Source organism: Microchirus variegatus (genome assembly GCF_963457635.1).
Source record: "Microchirus variegatus genome assembly, chromosome: 6".
NCBI lineage: Eukaryota > Metazoa > Chordata > Actinopteri > Pleuronectiformes > Soleidae > Microchirus > Microchirus variegatus.
In genome coordinates this window covers 32300066-32316736 of record NC_139807.1, presented here as the reverse complement: position 1 = coordinate 32316736, position 16671 = coordinate 32300066, and the positions used below count along the sequence as shown (strand labels likewise).

Sequence of the window (16671 nt, the reverse complement as noted above, 5' to 3'; positions counted from 1 at the left end):
TGTTCTTTAAAGGTGCATTATGTAATAAATCATAAAATCCTCCTAATATGTCACAGAGACTCAGGAATAATGTTCATATAACAAACTGAACTCACCAACAACAACAGTACAGACAAAATATTTGCATTACAAACATTTTTTTGCAGACTGCAAATCATGTTTATGTTTTGAAATCATGTTGTGGCGCCACCTACCGCCGTCTACCAGTCATTGCAGTCAGTAGAGTCTCAGCTGCTGGGGTTGCCAGTTATGTCAGAAAAAGAAACCTAAAAGACCTCAGTATTTTGTATTTGAATGTAGTAACTGTTTTTGGCCACATTCTTACATATGGCACCTTTAACACTCAAACTACCAAGGGCACTCATTTTTTTTATTTATATATATATAATTTTATTTTATTAATTTCTGTGGGTCATCATAGTTAGGTACCAGGAATTACTACAACACAAAAAAAAACGTTTGTGAGTAAAATATTTTAAAGATATTAAGGTCTGAAAATCTAAAAATGTGCACAATCTTTGGGGGGGATTCAAAATACACTCCTGTAATACAAAGATTTGACTTTTATATGTAAAAAAACACCCGGTTTGTAAATAAAATATAAAGTTAAATAATCACATCTGACAACTATGTAAAAACTGTGAAAAAGCTTTGGTAAAAATGGGGAGAGAAATTCTAAATAAAAAATCCAAACTTTTTTTTTTTTTTAATTAATTAATTAATTGCTCTTGGGGTCCCTCTAGTGGTCAAGGGGCCCTAAGCAGCAGCGACTTAGTTGGCTTATGCCTTGGGGTACCATGGCTTTTCTTCTGTTTGTTGCACTCTACTGCCACCATGTGGTGAGAAGAGGTCATGGCAGAAAAGAGACAGCACTTTAGATTTATATTTCTATGAAACTGATGATCAATATAAATATTTGTAATTGCAACATCACGATGGAAGATTTCTGATCACTAAACTGTTAAATTTTCCTGAATTGTTAGACTTCTTTTTTCACCCGACCCGGCCCCTCCTGACCAGACTAGAAGTTCTCTGGCCCCCAGGACATTTTGAGTCTGAGGCCCCTGATCCAGTGTCTTCAGTCATTCTGCTCAAAAATGAACCTGCAGACATTGTTGTTGCATTTTCTTGTTTTTGCCTAGTTTCAATAGCGGTTGTTTCATTCTGGAGCTGAAACAATCAATCGATGACTAAATGAATCGTCAACTATTTTGATTCATCAGGTTTGAAGCTTTTTATCACGATTAAAACAAGATTTCTGATTGTTTCAGCTTCTTAAATGCAAATATTTTCTTTGTTTCTTTGCTCCACAAAACAGAAGAAATCATTCAAAGTGAATCATTTTGGTTTGTGGACAAAACAAAGACATTCGAGAACATCACGATAAACGTTTTTTAACATTTTATGGACCAAACCGAAAATAATCGTTAGTTGCCGCTCTATTCCATTCCTTTGAAAACTAAATGGGATTGGGCTCCACTTTTACAATCAGCCCTGTCTGATTACAGAGAATCGATGTAAACGCTCATTGTTTACTTTGATTGATTGAAGAACAGTTTCCACTGATGAGTGAGTGGAAATAACAGCTGTGGACACAGCAATCACACTTTCTGCTTCCTGTGAGAGAGACGATCGATATAAACTGAAGTTAAAACAACTAAAAATCACAAAGTTTTCTCAGTTTTGCGTCTCTACAAACACTGTGACCAAACAAAGTGTGGTTTTGATGTCTTTATTTCATGATTTTATTTTCAAACAACAATGTCAAGCTTTGCACAGAAAGATTGTGACCACAGTCGCTCGTGCTCTGCTTTTTTTACGTCTTCGCTGTGGGAGGAGCTTAACATCGTCGCATCGTATCGTCGGGAAACCCGGGTCGATGAGCACAAACTCCACGACTGACGGTGTGTGACGGGAGTTTCATGACTGTAAGGTGGTGACGCGTGATTCTCTTCATGACCAGGACGTTGTTACATTAACCAGTCTGTGTGTGTTCTTAACCCCAAAAAGCACATGTTGTAGTTAGGCCACCAGAGACGGTCGACATTAACAGTGAAATAAAACCTAAACGTGACAAAGAGTGCTCAGCCAAACTCAAATTAAGGTACAATAACGTTGTAAATAATATCTTATTAATAAGTGTTTAAATCTTCCCCCAAACAGAAAAATAAATTCCTTTGGTCGAGTAAAAAACAAAACGAAAATATAAGTGAACTTTTTTTTCCCTTCACCAGTCTTGTATCCCTCACCTTTTCTTCTTCTTCTGGAGTCGTCCACGTTCTTCAGGCTCTAAGGCCGCAAAGGAGGTGTCAAGGCAATATGGTTATGGTGCCCCTGGCGCTCCACGCTGCAGCATGCTGGGAGTAGGACGAGAAGAGGAGGAGGAGGAGACGAGCAGAGGCGTTTGACAGGAGGAGAGTCCTCAGACGGCAGGTGAAGGTGCGTCGGGATCAGGCTCGTTGTTGTAGTTGTTGCTGTAGTGATGGTTCCCGCTCGGTGGGTGATTGGGGAGGATGTCCAGCTCGTCCACCTGAGGCCCAGGGTGCATCACCACCAGCTGGTCCTGGGGGATGTCTGCCGCTGCTGCCGCCAGGTTGGTGATGGACTTGGACTTCACGCACTGGAAGTCCACGTGGCGGCTTTTACCCTCCTCCTTCTCCCAGGACATGCGGATGAAAGGCCTCTGGACGTAGTTGTAAATGACCTCTGGGCGACCGCCGGGTCTCTTCTTCACCTTCTCCTTATACGTGGGGTAACCTGGCAGAGGCAGTTATTTTTCAGATGGGACACTCAACACTGTCAACAAACCCTTTTATGTTACTACTATTATTTATTATTATTACTAATCAGCTGCTGTTGAGCATCTTAAATTGTCTTTAAAAACCTACTTTTACTCCATAGCATTTAACACGGGTTGAGTTGGACACCCATTGTTTTTTGCTTCTCATGTGTTTTATCGTTTTTAAATGTTTTCTGTTTTTAGGCTTTCTATTTTTATTGTTTTGATTGTGATATTTGACGTCATTCTGTACAGCACTTAGGTCAACCTCGGCTGTTTTTAAAACGTACGCTATAAAGTAAACGTTGAGTTGACTTGAGTTTACTACTTATAATCTATTAAAGGTGATATATGTACTGTTATCAGAGTTCCTACACATATTCCATTTCAAAATTCCATACTTTTCCAGACTCAAATTCACAGATTTCTCTGAGGATTTTTTCAGTCAATATTAAACACCTGAATACCAGTTGTTAGACGCTTATTATGTAAATAAATGGTTTTAAAATCCTTCACTCATTTTTAACGAAGCCAGCCCTCGGAAAACTAGCATCGACCCATGAAACTGTCGTGGTCGACAATCGGTGTCTGGCTCGACGACACGTGTGTGGAAAATATTAAATAAATAAGAATCACAGCCAGTTTGTTTAGTTTCATATCATCTACAGGTCGGCTATGTTGAGCTAATAACTTGTTTTGATTAGTATTTATTAATATATTTAATTTTTAGAAAGTGAGATAATAATAATTGCAGTAACCTCACTAAACACCAAAGGTTGCCTTTTTACATGTTTTACATATATACCCTTTAAACAATATATGGCTGAAACAATTACTCGATTACTAAATAAATTGACAACTACTTTGATAATCGATTAATCCATTTTATTCAAATAAATAAATAAATAAAACAAGAATTGTGATTGTTTTAGCTTCTTAAATGTTGAATATTTTCTGGTTTCTTTGCTCCATACGACAAATAAATCATTTTGACAAACGCTGATCAACATTTTCTGACATTTGATGGATCAAACGATTATGGAAATAATGGTTAGTTGCAGCTCAGGAACAATAAAGACATAATTATTCATTCCTTACCTTCAATGCCCAGTCTTATTTTCTTTAATCCTCTCTCCTTTAAAACTGACTTGGCAACATCTCGGTTTTCAATATACTTAAAAAATCTGTACAGTTTTGTGCTGTAGATGACTGCGAAGAGAGGAAGAAACAAAAGAGTTGTTATCAGTTGTCATTTGTCCACACACCACACAACACACACTATGTCTAGACTCTGTACTCGTGTCCTCACTTTGTGAATACTCTTCTCCCATTTGCGGCGGATACTCTTCATCCCAGTCGACGACATCGTCGTCAGTAAGGACCACGATGTGACACTCCCTCTCTCCGCTCTGAGCGCTGGCCACCATCAGAGGCAAAACCATTTCCTCCAGGTAAAACTCAAACTGTCGCCGAGCTCCATCGTTAGACAGCTCGTGCATCAGGGCACCTGAGGAAGGAGACGAAGAACGTGGCTTAGAAGACGTCAAACAGTTTATGACTGTGCTACAACAACGGTCCATCATGCATTACATTAAAACCTCAAAGTGAGTAAAAATGGCGGTTAACGGCGTTATTTGGAGCGCTGCTCTTTTTCTTTAATATTAAACAGACCGCTTCAGTTCCACTGTAGGCCGCTAACCGGCGCCTAAGGAGCTAAAGGAGCTAAAGGAGCTAAAGGAGCTAAAGGAGCTAACTGGTAAGTGGTGCCCGGACTCCGGTGTCGCGGCACGTAAACATGACGTCAATCGTTCTTTTTTTCTCGGTCAGTTGTCATGGAAACGCGCCGTGCGTTAACCTAGTGCCCAGCACTACCTTTTTCACACTAAAATAAGCAGGTATAACATAATTTAGAACCTGGGTGAACCTGCTCAAAACAACGGGTAACGAACACCTTTGCCATTGTCAGCCATTGTTTGGTCCGTTTGTCATGTGGTGTTTTTATTTTCACCCGTGAGCAAAGTGTGACGTCACAATATGCAGTAAAAAGACGCTGAGAAGTTGGAAAAAAGTAAACATTCTAGGCTAGCGGCTATGCTAACGGCCATTTAGCCGTTTAGACGTTTTACACGTTTAGCTAACATCAATCGAGTGTATACTGCAGAGTGATTTGACCGAGAAGTGATTGCCAATTAAACGTATTCCCTTGTAAAAAAAAATAATAATTGAATTCCGGATTTAACAAGTATCTGTACATCTGTAGATCATCTGCTCATTGAATGATGCTGCAAATCCATACATGTTAGTACTTTGTCTCCATTTAGACAAAATGTGCAGGAATAAGAGCTGATGGGTTGATGAATTGATTATGCAAATAAGAATTATTAGTAGGCTCCAATAACAGTTGCAGCCCTGACTGAAAGTATAAGCCAAAGGAAAATACTCACTGAGGTCTCTGCATTTAATGGTGCTGTAGTCAAAGGAAATGCATAGATAGTCGCACGCTTCCCGTAATTCAGGGATGGAGATTCCATCTGGACAACGGATTAACCCAGATTTGTAGTAATCCTGCCAATGAGAGGGGAAAACAAAATGTCAAACAATTTCATTTGATTAACTAATAACAGAAAGGATATAATATCTTAATGTTAACAGAGGCTCAAAGCTTTCAATATAAGAATATGATAAAACAAAATGTCAACTCGTGAATTATTCCATCAAATGCCTCTGTTTTTAGTTCACAAACAAAGCTTTTTCTATTTTTAACCTCCACCAAGGACTTAGTGTTTTTATATAATCCTTATTTTTAGACAGATTACACATAAAGTAAGTAAGTACTGAACCTTCACAACATAAATCAGGTTTGGGTCGGGCTATGAACGGTAATGAGTCAAGACACTTTGGTGCAGATCTGATCTTATGGCAGATCAAATGATTTCTTTATCATTTCCATCACCATAGCAAGACATCCGTCTATTTCTTAAGAGAAAGCGTGTAATAAAAACAGATAAAATGATGGTGTTTGGTGCAGATCATCTGACGACCAAATTTAATGGGAGCTAAGCACAAAAAAAGAGTTTGGCCTTGGAGATTTGTTTAGAGATATTAAAAAATGTTTTAAATGATTCATCTACAACAACAGATGTTAACAAAGAGACATTCTTACCAGAATTGCTCGGAAAACTGTTGAACTGATGCCCTCTGCGACTTCATACTCGCCTTTTTCGTTGGGCCGTGTGAAATTGTGTTCTCTTCCAGAACCAAACATTCTGAAATACAGAAGTGTGTCGGTTATTTGCTGGAAATTTCTACATCACTTATCGCATGTATTACAATTTAATTTAAACATTATTAGAGGGAATAAGGATAATCACACTGTACCTGCCCAACATGGTATTGGGTTGTGCAGTGAAGATGGCAGGATCTACTACAAAGCGCGTGTTGTCAACGATCAGAGTGACTCTTTCTGAGGTCCGTAGGTTTCGATTCCCGATAGAGGCGCTGGCTCCTCCCTCTTTCGGATTCTCGTAAACAAAAACCATTTCTCCGACCGCCAGACTCTTGAAGGCTCCTTCAGTGCTGGACAGGCTGCTGTTGCGGCTGCTCACCACCCCACTGCTGCTGGAGCCGCTGGGTGAGACCCTCTGAGGCCGAGGGCTGTTCGGTCGTGAGGATGAGCAACCTTCTCGTTCTCGGTCTGCACACAGAGCAATGACAATATACCCTTGTTTTAAATTCCCATCAGAAAATAACAAAACAGCTTCTAATTAAGAACTACACTTTGGGGACAAATCCCGGTCTGAGTGACCATTACAGAGCGACATTAGATCGTTCTGATTAGAGAAGGGCGAATGTCAGCACAGATGCCTTATACGCGTTCATGTCCTATTGACTCGCTAATGAAGTGATTCTCACGCATTTGGAGACCGGGGCCTGATTCTATTAGTTTAGAGGTTTAAAACAAGCTGTCAATCACCCAAATTGAACATAATCTTTTTAGACCAATAGTGGCATGTAAATAAAAAATAAAATTAAATGGGTTTTTATAATTCGGTACCTAAGAAATCTCAAATGGCACAGATGGTGCATAACTAAAATGCAATATTTATTTAAGCGAGAGGGAAAAAAAATCCTTCATTTCTGCTGTGTTCCATGTGCATTTACTCACACACAGTGGCATCTACAGTGAAACTGTAATCTCTCAAGTGTTATCTTTATTTTGATACCAAGATAATCCACACAGAGTTTGTAACTGCAGAGATTTACTCTATTTAGTTTGGGCGTGTCATTTTCCAGCAGGGAAGAAGAGGTTAAGAAACACTGGTTCCTTTTAGTTAGCATCCATTCGAGTAACAGACATTGGTGAGTAAAATCCACAGGACTGGTTAAGGCCCCCTTAAGAACATTTGCCCTATATCACGACAGGCAAAGTTCAAGCTGACATGGTCTTAATACAAACAGGTGGACCGGTGCCGACTTTATCCACGGCCAAAAACAGCAGAGATGTAAACCATCTCTGGGTCGTGACTTGATAAATGCCGTCAGCTGTTCTAAGACAAGCGGCTGCCAAGGAGAGCTGCGGACCTCTAACCACCATGACACCCATACCATGCTCACCAGTGTTATGTTGGCGAGTGGGCGAGGTGACGTTACGTATGCAGGGGGTGAGCTGGCCTTCTCTCTCATGTGAGGAGTCCCTGGAGCGATCGCTGGAGCGGCGGCGGTCACGTGAACGGTCAAGGCCCCCGCTGGCACCATGCAGACTCATCTTCCTCTGTCCTGCCTCCACGCGAGATGCACGGGCCTGACTGCTGCTTTTCAAAACAAGAGCATTGTCGTCACTGCTGTGCCTTCAAAGACATTTGGAAAACTTGTTATAACACACACACACACACACAGGCACTGAGACACAAATCATCATCTATTCTGCTATACAATTTTGGATTGTGTAACACTTATCTAAAGCTGAAACAGTTCATTGATTAATCGATTACTAAATGAATCCTCAACAATGTTGATAATCAACAATCGACAATAAAAAAACAGCTTTTTGTCATGATTCAAACAAGATTTCTGATTGTTTCAGCTTCTTAAATGTGAACGTTTTCTTCTTTTCTTTGCTCCACATAACAAAGAAATCATTAAAACTGAATGATTTTGGTTTTGGACAAAACAAAGACATTCGAGAACAAACACTGATCAACGTTTTTTTTTTTTTTTTTTTACATTTTCTGACATTTTATGGACCAAACGATTAATCGAGAAAATAATTGACACACACAGATTCTACAGACTCACCAACAGGCCCAAAATCACCAGGAAACTAAACTAAAATTGAATGAAGGTACAATGTATTTAATTTGGTTATTTTCCTGCATTACTTTAAGCTAGGTGTATCTACTAAAGTGTCAAATGAAGGCATATTAGTCAATATTTAGTAAGTAAATGCATTAGGAACAAAACTGTAAAGCTATTTTTACAATAGTGCAAGAACAAAAGTGCCTTGATACCATCAGGTGCACTGGTGACGGTATCAAATGATAAATCAGGCCATTTGATGTCTAGCCATGCCTGATAACCGGTTTGACGGTACATTGCATTAATTAAAAGTCTCAAAAGCACTCAGGTTTTCAGACTTTGAGACTCTGTCCCACTGTGCCCTCGGGAATATGAGCCGTTTATAATGACTGATCAAAATCACGGTGCAGGAATCACTCGGGTTCTGTGCTGGGATTGAGTAACACGAGCGCTGTGTCAGCTGTGTTCTCCATGATAGGGCCAGAGGAGGTGACATTTTCGAGCAATATTATACTGATACTGTGATACTTTTGCTTAAGGTTACCGACCATGCCGTCTCATACTGTCCCCGTGTCTAAAACAGACTGAAGCTAGAGTTACACAGAGTCTCCACAAACACAGCTCATCGTAGGACCACAAAACACTTGCCCTGTCAGCCAGTGACAAAGTCAAATGACCAAAGGCAAAAGATTCAAGTTGTATCAGGCCACTAAAGTGTGACATCCAAATTAATTAAGGAGGCATGAAAGACTCTTGGCATGTGCCCTCTTGCAGGTAGTTAAAATGCTTCGTCATGTCTCATCTTCTCATGGCAGGAACTTCAATCAAACAGCCACTTTTCAGGCTGACAAACAGATTCACCTGATAAATTTTGAAATTCCCACAGTATGACGCTTATTTTCGTATTCCACATCTCAGCGTCATACACTCAACGTGTCAGGTCTTGAGAGCATGAACGTATGAGGGCACAGCATTCAGATTACAATCACTTTCAGCCAGCACATTTCTCTCACACCAGGATTGGGTGGCATACACATAATTTCATTAATCACATGTGTGACTTGGCATATGGTGATATATATATATAGAGCTGCAACTAATGATTGTTTTCATAATCGCTTAATCTGTCGATTATTTTCTCAATTAATCGATGAATCGTTTGGTCCATAAAATGTCAGCGTTTGTCAAACCTGGAAATGACGATGTTCTCGAATGTCTTTGTTTTGTCCACAAACCAAAATGATTCAGTTTTAATGATTTCTTTGTTATGCAGAGGAAAGAAACAAAGAAAATATTCACATTTAAGAAGTGAACTAGAGCTGAAACGATTAATCGATTACTAAATTAATCGCCAACTATTTTGATAATCGATAATCGGTTTGAAGCTTTTTTCATGATTAAAACAAGATTTCTGATTGTTTTAGCTTCTTAAATGTGAATATTTTCTTGGTTTCTTTGCTCCACATAAACAAAGAAATCATTAAAACTGAATCATTTTGGTTTGTGGACAAGAACAAGACATTTCCAGCTTATAATAATCGTTAGTTGCAGCTCTAAATCTAACACAATCAGAAATCGTGTTTTAATAATGAAAAAAGCTTGAAACCGATTATGGATTATCAAAATAGTTGACGATTAATTTAGTAATCGATGAATCATTTCAGCTCTAGATATATACACCTGAATCTGCACCAGTTTCTTCACAAGCTTGATATGGATGGGTGGACTTCACATGCAAACTCAGAGCCATAATATATGACTGTTGCCATATTGCAATAAACACAGACTTAATGCAATATTATCATATATGAAATGCTGTTATTATTACATTGCCCTTGCAATAGAATAGCAATAAACAATACAGTATCCATACATATAGTATCCAGATTTTCCGATCACACACCATTAGAGCTGCAACTAACAATTTTTTTGGTAATCGATTAATAAATGAATCGTTTGGTTCATAAAATGTCATAAAATGTTAAAATACGTAGATCAATGTTCGTCAAACCTGGAAATGACGATGTTCTCCAATGTCTTTGTTTTGTCCACAAACCAAAATGATTCAGTTCTAATGATTTCTTTGTTATGCGGAGGAAAGAAACAAAGAAAATATTCACATTTAAGAAGCTATCACAATCAGAAATGGCTTAAATAGAGCTTCAAACCGATTATGGATTATCAAAATAGTTGACGATTAATTTAGTAATTGATTTAATAATCATTTCAGCTCTAGATATATACACCTGAATCTGCACCAGTTTCTTCACAAGCTTGATATGGATGGGTGGACTTCACATGCAAACTCAGAGCCATATATGCTTTTTGCCATATTGCAATAAACACAGACTTAATGCAGCAATATTATCATATATGAAATGGTGTTATTATTACATTTCCCTTGCAATAGAATAGCAATACAATACAGATTCATGTGATAAATATAGTATCCAGATTATCATATCACACAAACCATACATGCGAGTAATATAGGATCACAATGGCTGACACCACTGCTGCTGTACAATGCAGTCACACGGATTTTCAGCTGGCTCACCTACCTCGAATGCTTGCAGAATTTGCGAGGTCGACTCGTGGTTTTACGATCCCAGTTTTCGGTGTCACTGGAGTTGCTGTCATATGAGTGCGGACGTGTTGCCATCACCCGGACAGGGGGGAGTCCGCTCTGGATCTTTCACCGTTCATTATCTGGCAAATGGCAAAAATCAACAAGTCAACTTCATCCTCTGGGCAGCCAACCACGAGCTACTAAGCGAGCGACTAAATGCACACGTTCATGTCGTCCACAGCTTCATCGCTGCTGTTTAAAAGGCTAAACGAGTGGCTAACATCTCAGAACAAAGTCTCGACGATGTTATGCTGTCACTCTGAGTCAGCCAACGATCACGTTAGCTTTGTTAGCCGTACGCTAGCTAGCCAACATTAGCCGACACTGCTCGCGGGCTGTCACAACGCTTTTAACGCAACGTTTCGAGACTAATTACGTTACATGTAATACTGTTCCAACACTGTTGACATAAATACGGTAATTAAGCGCATATGCGGGGCAAAATGTTGACAAATAGCTACCCAACTGTCTCCCGTTTCCGCTGAGGTGTAATCCCAGTCGCTTAGCAGCGGCTAGCCCAGCTATCTCCTTTCAAAACAGCTCACAGATGCTACGTGCTACGTGTCCAACGTCAACGGCCCGACGTGATGACGCACACAAATATGTAAATTAGAAACTGCTGCCGCAGAGTGAGCTGACGTTTTACATTTGAATTTAATCTCAACAAAACACTGTTTTACAAAATGTAGAAATATTGTTTGTGAATTTTGTATTTTCACATTTTTTAAAGTTTCATATTCATATTCATATTTACGGAAGCGTATTGCATTCACTTGAAAAAAAAAATATATGTAATTTTCGTTGTTTTTTTTATTAAGTTTTTTTTTCTATTTTTCTGACTTATATAATGTTTTTCCTGTTTTTTTGTCTGATTTTCTTAGTAATTTTTTTCTGTTTTTCTGAGTAATTTTTTTCCCTGTTTTTTTTAGTATTTTTTTTCTGGTTTTTTTTGAGTAATTTTTTTTCTGTTTTTCAGAGGTCTATGGTCTAGGTCTATGGTCTATGGCAGTCTCTTGCAGGTTGGAGGTTCTCGCGAGAGTTCTCGTTAATTCAGAAAAAAAAATTACTCTGTAAAACCGCGGGAAAAAAATAAATATATATATATATATAAGTACAAGTGAATGCAATGCAATACGCTTCCGTATATATTCATAAATGAAACTTAATTTTTCATTAAATTCCAAAGCTAGGCGTGTTTAAAATGCACATAAAGCATTATATGTTTTGTCTGTTTTGTCATTATTTGTCCTTTTAAAAGTTAAAATTGTCATGAAAGCCAAATAATAAAAAATAAAGCTGGAACAAGAGAAAGCTGCTGCTAAACATTTTAATTAACATAAAATGTGGCTGAAAAGTAAAAGCAAAACACATTTACACTGTGACACTTCCTGGTTCTTTCCAGTAATGGGATATTTTATCTACATGAGTATGATGTAAAATGATAGAACTGGTGATAAAAGTAAGTATGTACGTGTCCACATACTGTAAATATTGGGGATAATCCACATATAACTTAACGGTCACAAGAAGACAAAATATACACAGAAGACATTGAACACAATCTTTAATGTGCAAGAATGGTTAAAGCTAACTTCAGTAGTAAAATGGGGGCATTGTGGAAGTTACCAGTACATCATGTAAAGTGAATTTATTATTTTACATTGTGCAATGTGTGGTAGAAATCAGGTGACGTGACTTATGGTCATGACAAAGGACAGGATTTCCCGTTACACAAAAAATGAAAATAAAAACACATAAGACTCACTGTTCACTTGGTCCCTACGCTCATTACAATACACAGTAAACAACATACTGCATATAATCTGACACCAGAACAAGAGGTAATGTTTAAATGAATTTAAATGAAAAGTCTATGAAGCCTTGGTTTTGCTTCCATATCGAGGCCTGAGATAATATTGACTTTAATAACTTTAATCCCGTTGCTGCACTTAACAATGTAAACGAAACAAAATCAATACATATGAATTACTTGAAGCTAAACAACATGGAATAAAATAAATAAATAAATAAAATAAATAACAGTAAGAAAAAAAAAAAAATGCTCCTCCAGGTCTGAACAGGGCTTCTGTTTTGGTAAAAAAAAAAAAAGGGCGATTCAGCGATTCCAAACGTTTAATCCGAGGACATCGTTTGGAAAAAGACTCTTCAGATTCCCCGTGCGTCCGTGTTGTGGTTTGACGCTGGTGACGATGATGTTCTTCAGCTTCTCCTGAAGCCAGTCCTGTCTCTGTCCAACTTGTTTATGTTCCCGCACGTTGTGCATGAGCTGCACCTCACTGATGCTTCTCTTCCTGGACAAAAAGAGAACATTATTCATTACATAGAACTTTATTTATTACGACTCACGTTCACCTCCTCATCTGTAAATAAACAAACTAAGATGAATATTTACCTCAGAGGTTGAGCCTCTACATGTAAACCGGCGAGGGAGATTATCAGGACCAAGCTTCTCAATGACAACATGTTTTAGTATCTGAAACAAGAGTGGGTTAAAAACACATATCATATATATTAATCATATACAAATGTACATTCACTCTCTCTCTTACCAGATTTTCTTGTTCTTCTATCCAGGGAAAAAACAACAACAACCGTGGCAGCTTTTGTTGAGATATCGTGTGAGTGAGTGAGGTTAAAGTCAAACTTGTCGATCGGTCTTTTGGTTTTTTCCCGCACAGGCTTCTCCCTTTTATACGTGGCGTCGCACCCTCCCCTGGTCATCAATAAGCCATTTTCACTGTCAATGTTGTCACTTTTCAATGCATCGATGGGCAGAGGCATCTGCATGACCTCACCTCCGCCCACCGCTCACGACTAACTCATCTTTCAACGCCTCTGCAAAGTGTGCCACGTTCGGCACACTGTGTTTCTGATCTTGTTCCATTTTTTCCGCCCCTTCGCGCTCAATAATAAATGTTTTTTCGTGAGGCCTTTTTTTTGCGCCTGAGAGTGTCTTATGAAAGTGCCGTATAGAACACATTTCTACCTCGTTGGTCAGAACATCTCTGATTGCCTGTGTCTCATGCATTCGGACCGCAGTGAAAACATATACTCTTTGAAACGGCAATGACTGTCACGCTTAATTTATTAGCGATGCAATTTTCTTTGCAAGAATCTAAAGGTCACAGCGACGTGCACCAGGATCAGCCCTGAGGGAATGAAGTACAGATCATTATCCCATATACTTTCAATGGGAGCCACTAACTTTTTAATGGAGGATGTTCATAGATCAGGAAACTGCACCTGATCTTTGGTTTCTAAGGTTTGTAAACTATAACCTACATTACTGTGTCCTGCATCAGCTGAAATATCATGTATAAACTATAATTAAACACTTTATTTAGGCGAGGCAAGTTTATTTGTATAGCGCCATTCTTACACAAGGCAATTCATAGTGCTTTAGGAAACACGTTTGAAATTAGAACACAATCAATTAAAAAATCAATTATAGAAATTAAAACCATTTAAAACATCAAACCATTTTAAATCACGCAAAAAATAATGCAATTTAATGCATTTCTTTACTCTAAAACAAAGTGTGTGTTCCCACGCTGTGTCCCTTTGCAGATGCATTAAGAACGGCTTTAAACAAACTACACGTGTGTGTGTGTGTGTGTGTGTGTCTTTGCAGTTATGCGACGCATGGCTTCGTGCGTAACCTTGTCACCGTGTCACAAGGTGCATTAGGTAACCATGAGAGACATTTTCTAAATGTGGACAAAGGTATGGGGCTATGCAGCGACTGAAGGAATAGGTGCCTCAGAAGGACCTATACTGTACTCTATATCCTTCTGTCATTAAGGTTCATGCATATATTATGTGCAACAAATGGCGTCCAGCAATTATGCATAATAATATCATATTAATCTTTTTTTTTTTTTTTTTTTTTTTGCCCCTGCAGGATTGAATTACTCAGTTTGACATTTTTAATCATCGGTGCAGGAAAAGTGATGAGTGAGTATGGAGACGGTTATTGTAACAGTTCAGGCTCAGGTTAATAAAGCTGAAGAAGACACATACGGATAGAGCTAACAGTGTTAGCCTGTGTTAGCCGCGTCTTTATCAGCCCTCCTCCTCCTCCTCTGTGCATCGGCTGAGCAGGACGTTCTGCAGTACACAAAACCAGATTGCTCTCATTACCTCATGCAGACAGAATGTGAACCATCTCAGCGATGGCATGCTGCCGGTGTGACGACCTGACAGGGATCGATGGCAGGAATTGCACACAAATCATTAACTTGGGTCGACCCCGTGTCCCAAAGAAAGTAATGCACATAAAAATGACTCAACTCTTTGAACTATATATAAGCACATCGGCTGTAAATATAGACCGCGTCGCTCTCAAGGCGTTTGCAAAGGCTGTATTTTCTGATTTATTTAGTTTTGTCATACAACTAATGATAATAAGAACAAATAATAATAATATTGATCCAACCCAGATAAGTTAAACTTATCTTGACATTTGTTTTTACCTGTGTTTTTAAGTGCTGGCTTGATTTCTAAAAGCATGGAGGACACCACGTCCAAGCAATGCTTTCCCTGAAATCTATTAATGGACTTAGTTTTGTCATGAAATGAGGTCACCTTGCTGGTTGAACCTATCATGTAGCCAAAAAGAGAGTATATTTAGCCCGTCGACATCATCCCGTCTGTGTTTCAAACCAAACAAACACACATATTTACACATCTAAATCACTTGTAAATGGGGGTAAACGCCTCAGTGCGGCATCATAAGCCGTGCAGATGTCAGTGGATCCACGTCGTCTTTGTCGCTGCAGCAGTTTTTGTCGCTGCTTGAACGTTTTTATTTCAGCGTCACAGTGGTGTCAGTGTGGTGAAGCCGCACTCGCATCAATCTATCACACACTTTTGCAATGTCCGTCTGACTCTCAGGCACAGGTGGTGCTGGTGTCATGTTAGTTAGTCAGTATTCACTGTTGTGCACACACACAGAGTCCCAGGACTACAAAGACACAGATTCCACCGACCACGGCTTATAACCTTTTCTTCATGAGCATCAAACTCATCCCTGACATTGTGTAAGACACTGTGAGAGCGATTAAAAATAAACCAACTCTGCTCTATGATATGAACACATGACATGAGTCGTAACAATCTAGTCGCAAGAATGTCTGCATCTGTGGTCTCAAACTTGCGGCCCCCAAATCAAATGCATGTGGCCGCCACTTAATATCAACTTATAATGAGATTAGAGCTGAAACAATTCATCGATTATTAATCTAAATGACTAAATTAATCGTTTTGATAATCGGTTTGAAGCTTTTTTCATGATTAAAACCAGATTTCTGATTGTTTTAGCTTCTTAAATGTGAATATTTCCTTTGTTTCTTTGCTCCACATAACAAAGAAATCATTGAGGTACGCACCAAGAAAAAAGCACATTTTTTTTTAACTTATTTAAAGGTGCATCATGTAATAAATCCTCCTAATATGTCACAGAGACTCAGGAATAATGTTCATATAACAAACTGAACTCACCAACAACAACAGTACAAACAAAATATTTGCATTAAACAAAATATTTTGCAGACTGCAAATCATGTTTATGTTTTGAAATCATGTTGTGGCGCCACCTACCAATCATTGCAGTCAGTAGAGTCTCAGTTGCCGAGCAACCACGGGTTGCCAGTTACGTCAGAAAACGAAACCTAAAAGACCTCTGTGTTTTGAATTTGAATGTCGTAACAGTTTTTAGCCACATTCTTACATATGGCGCCTTTAATCTTACTCATGATAACAGCAATAACGACAATCAATATTAAATAATTTATTGATTGATTTAATTTTTTTATTTTTTTTAATCAGACCCTACAGTATTTCAGATACAGGCCTCTACCAAACGGTTGAGACGTCTGTTCATAACAAACCCTTATTTTTAGCATAATTCATAAATGTACAACATTCAGAACAAGTCACATTCATTTAG

The 16671-nt window shown here is 38.6% G+C and overlaps 1 protein-coding gene across 4 annotated transcripts; it reads right to left on the bottom strand.

Moving 5' to 3' along the window:
• Positions 1–1723: 1723 nt before the first annotated feature.
• Positions 1724–11274, bottom strand: btbd10b (BTB (POZ) domain containing 10b). 4 transcript variants are annotated; one of them, XM_083891243.1, is made up of 10 exons: positions 11165–11274; positions 10636–10783; positions 10086–10155; positions 7394–7587; positions 6158–6473; positions 5943–6045; positions 5224–5344; positions 4089–4286; positions 3878–3988; positions 1724–2757 (listed from the first exon to the last, which is right to left on the bottom strand). In XM_083891243.1, the coding sequence occupies exons 2-10, from the start codon at positions 10712–10714 to the stop codon at positions 2423–2425; spliced, it is 1527 nt and encodes a 508-aa protein (XP_083747369.1). In that variant the 5' UTR covers positions 10715–10783; positions 11165–11274; the 3' UTR covers positions 1724–2422. The 4 variants fall into 4 exon arrangements, with proteins under 4 accessions (XP_083747369.1, XP_083747370.1, XP_083747372.1 ...); XM_083891244.1 differs by lacking the exon at positions 10086–10155 and having other exon boundaries at positions 7394–7590; XM_083891246.1 differs by lacking the exon at positions 10086–10155.
• Positions 11275–16671: the final 5397 nt, after the last annotated feature.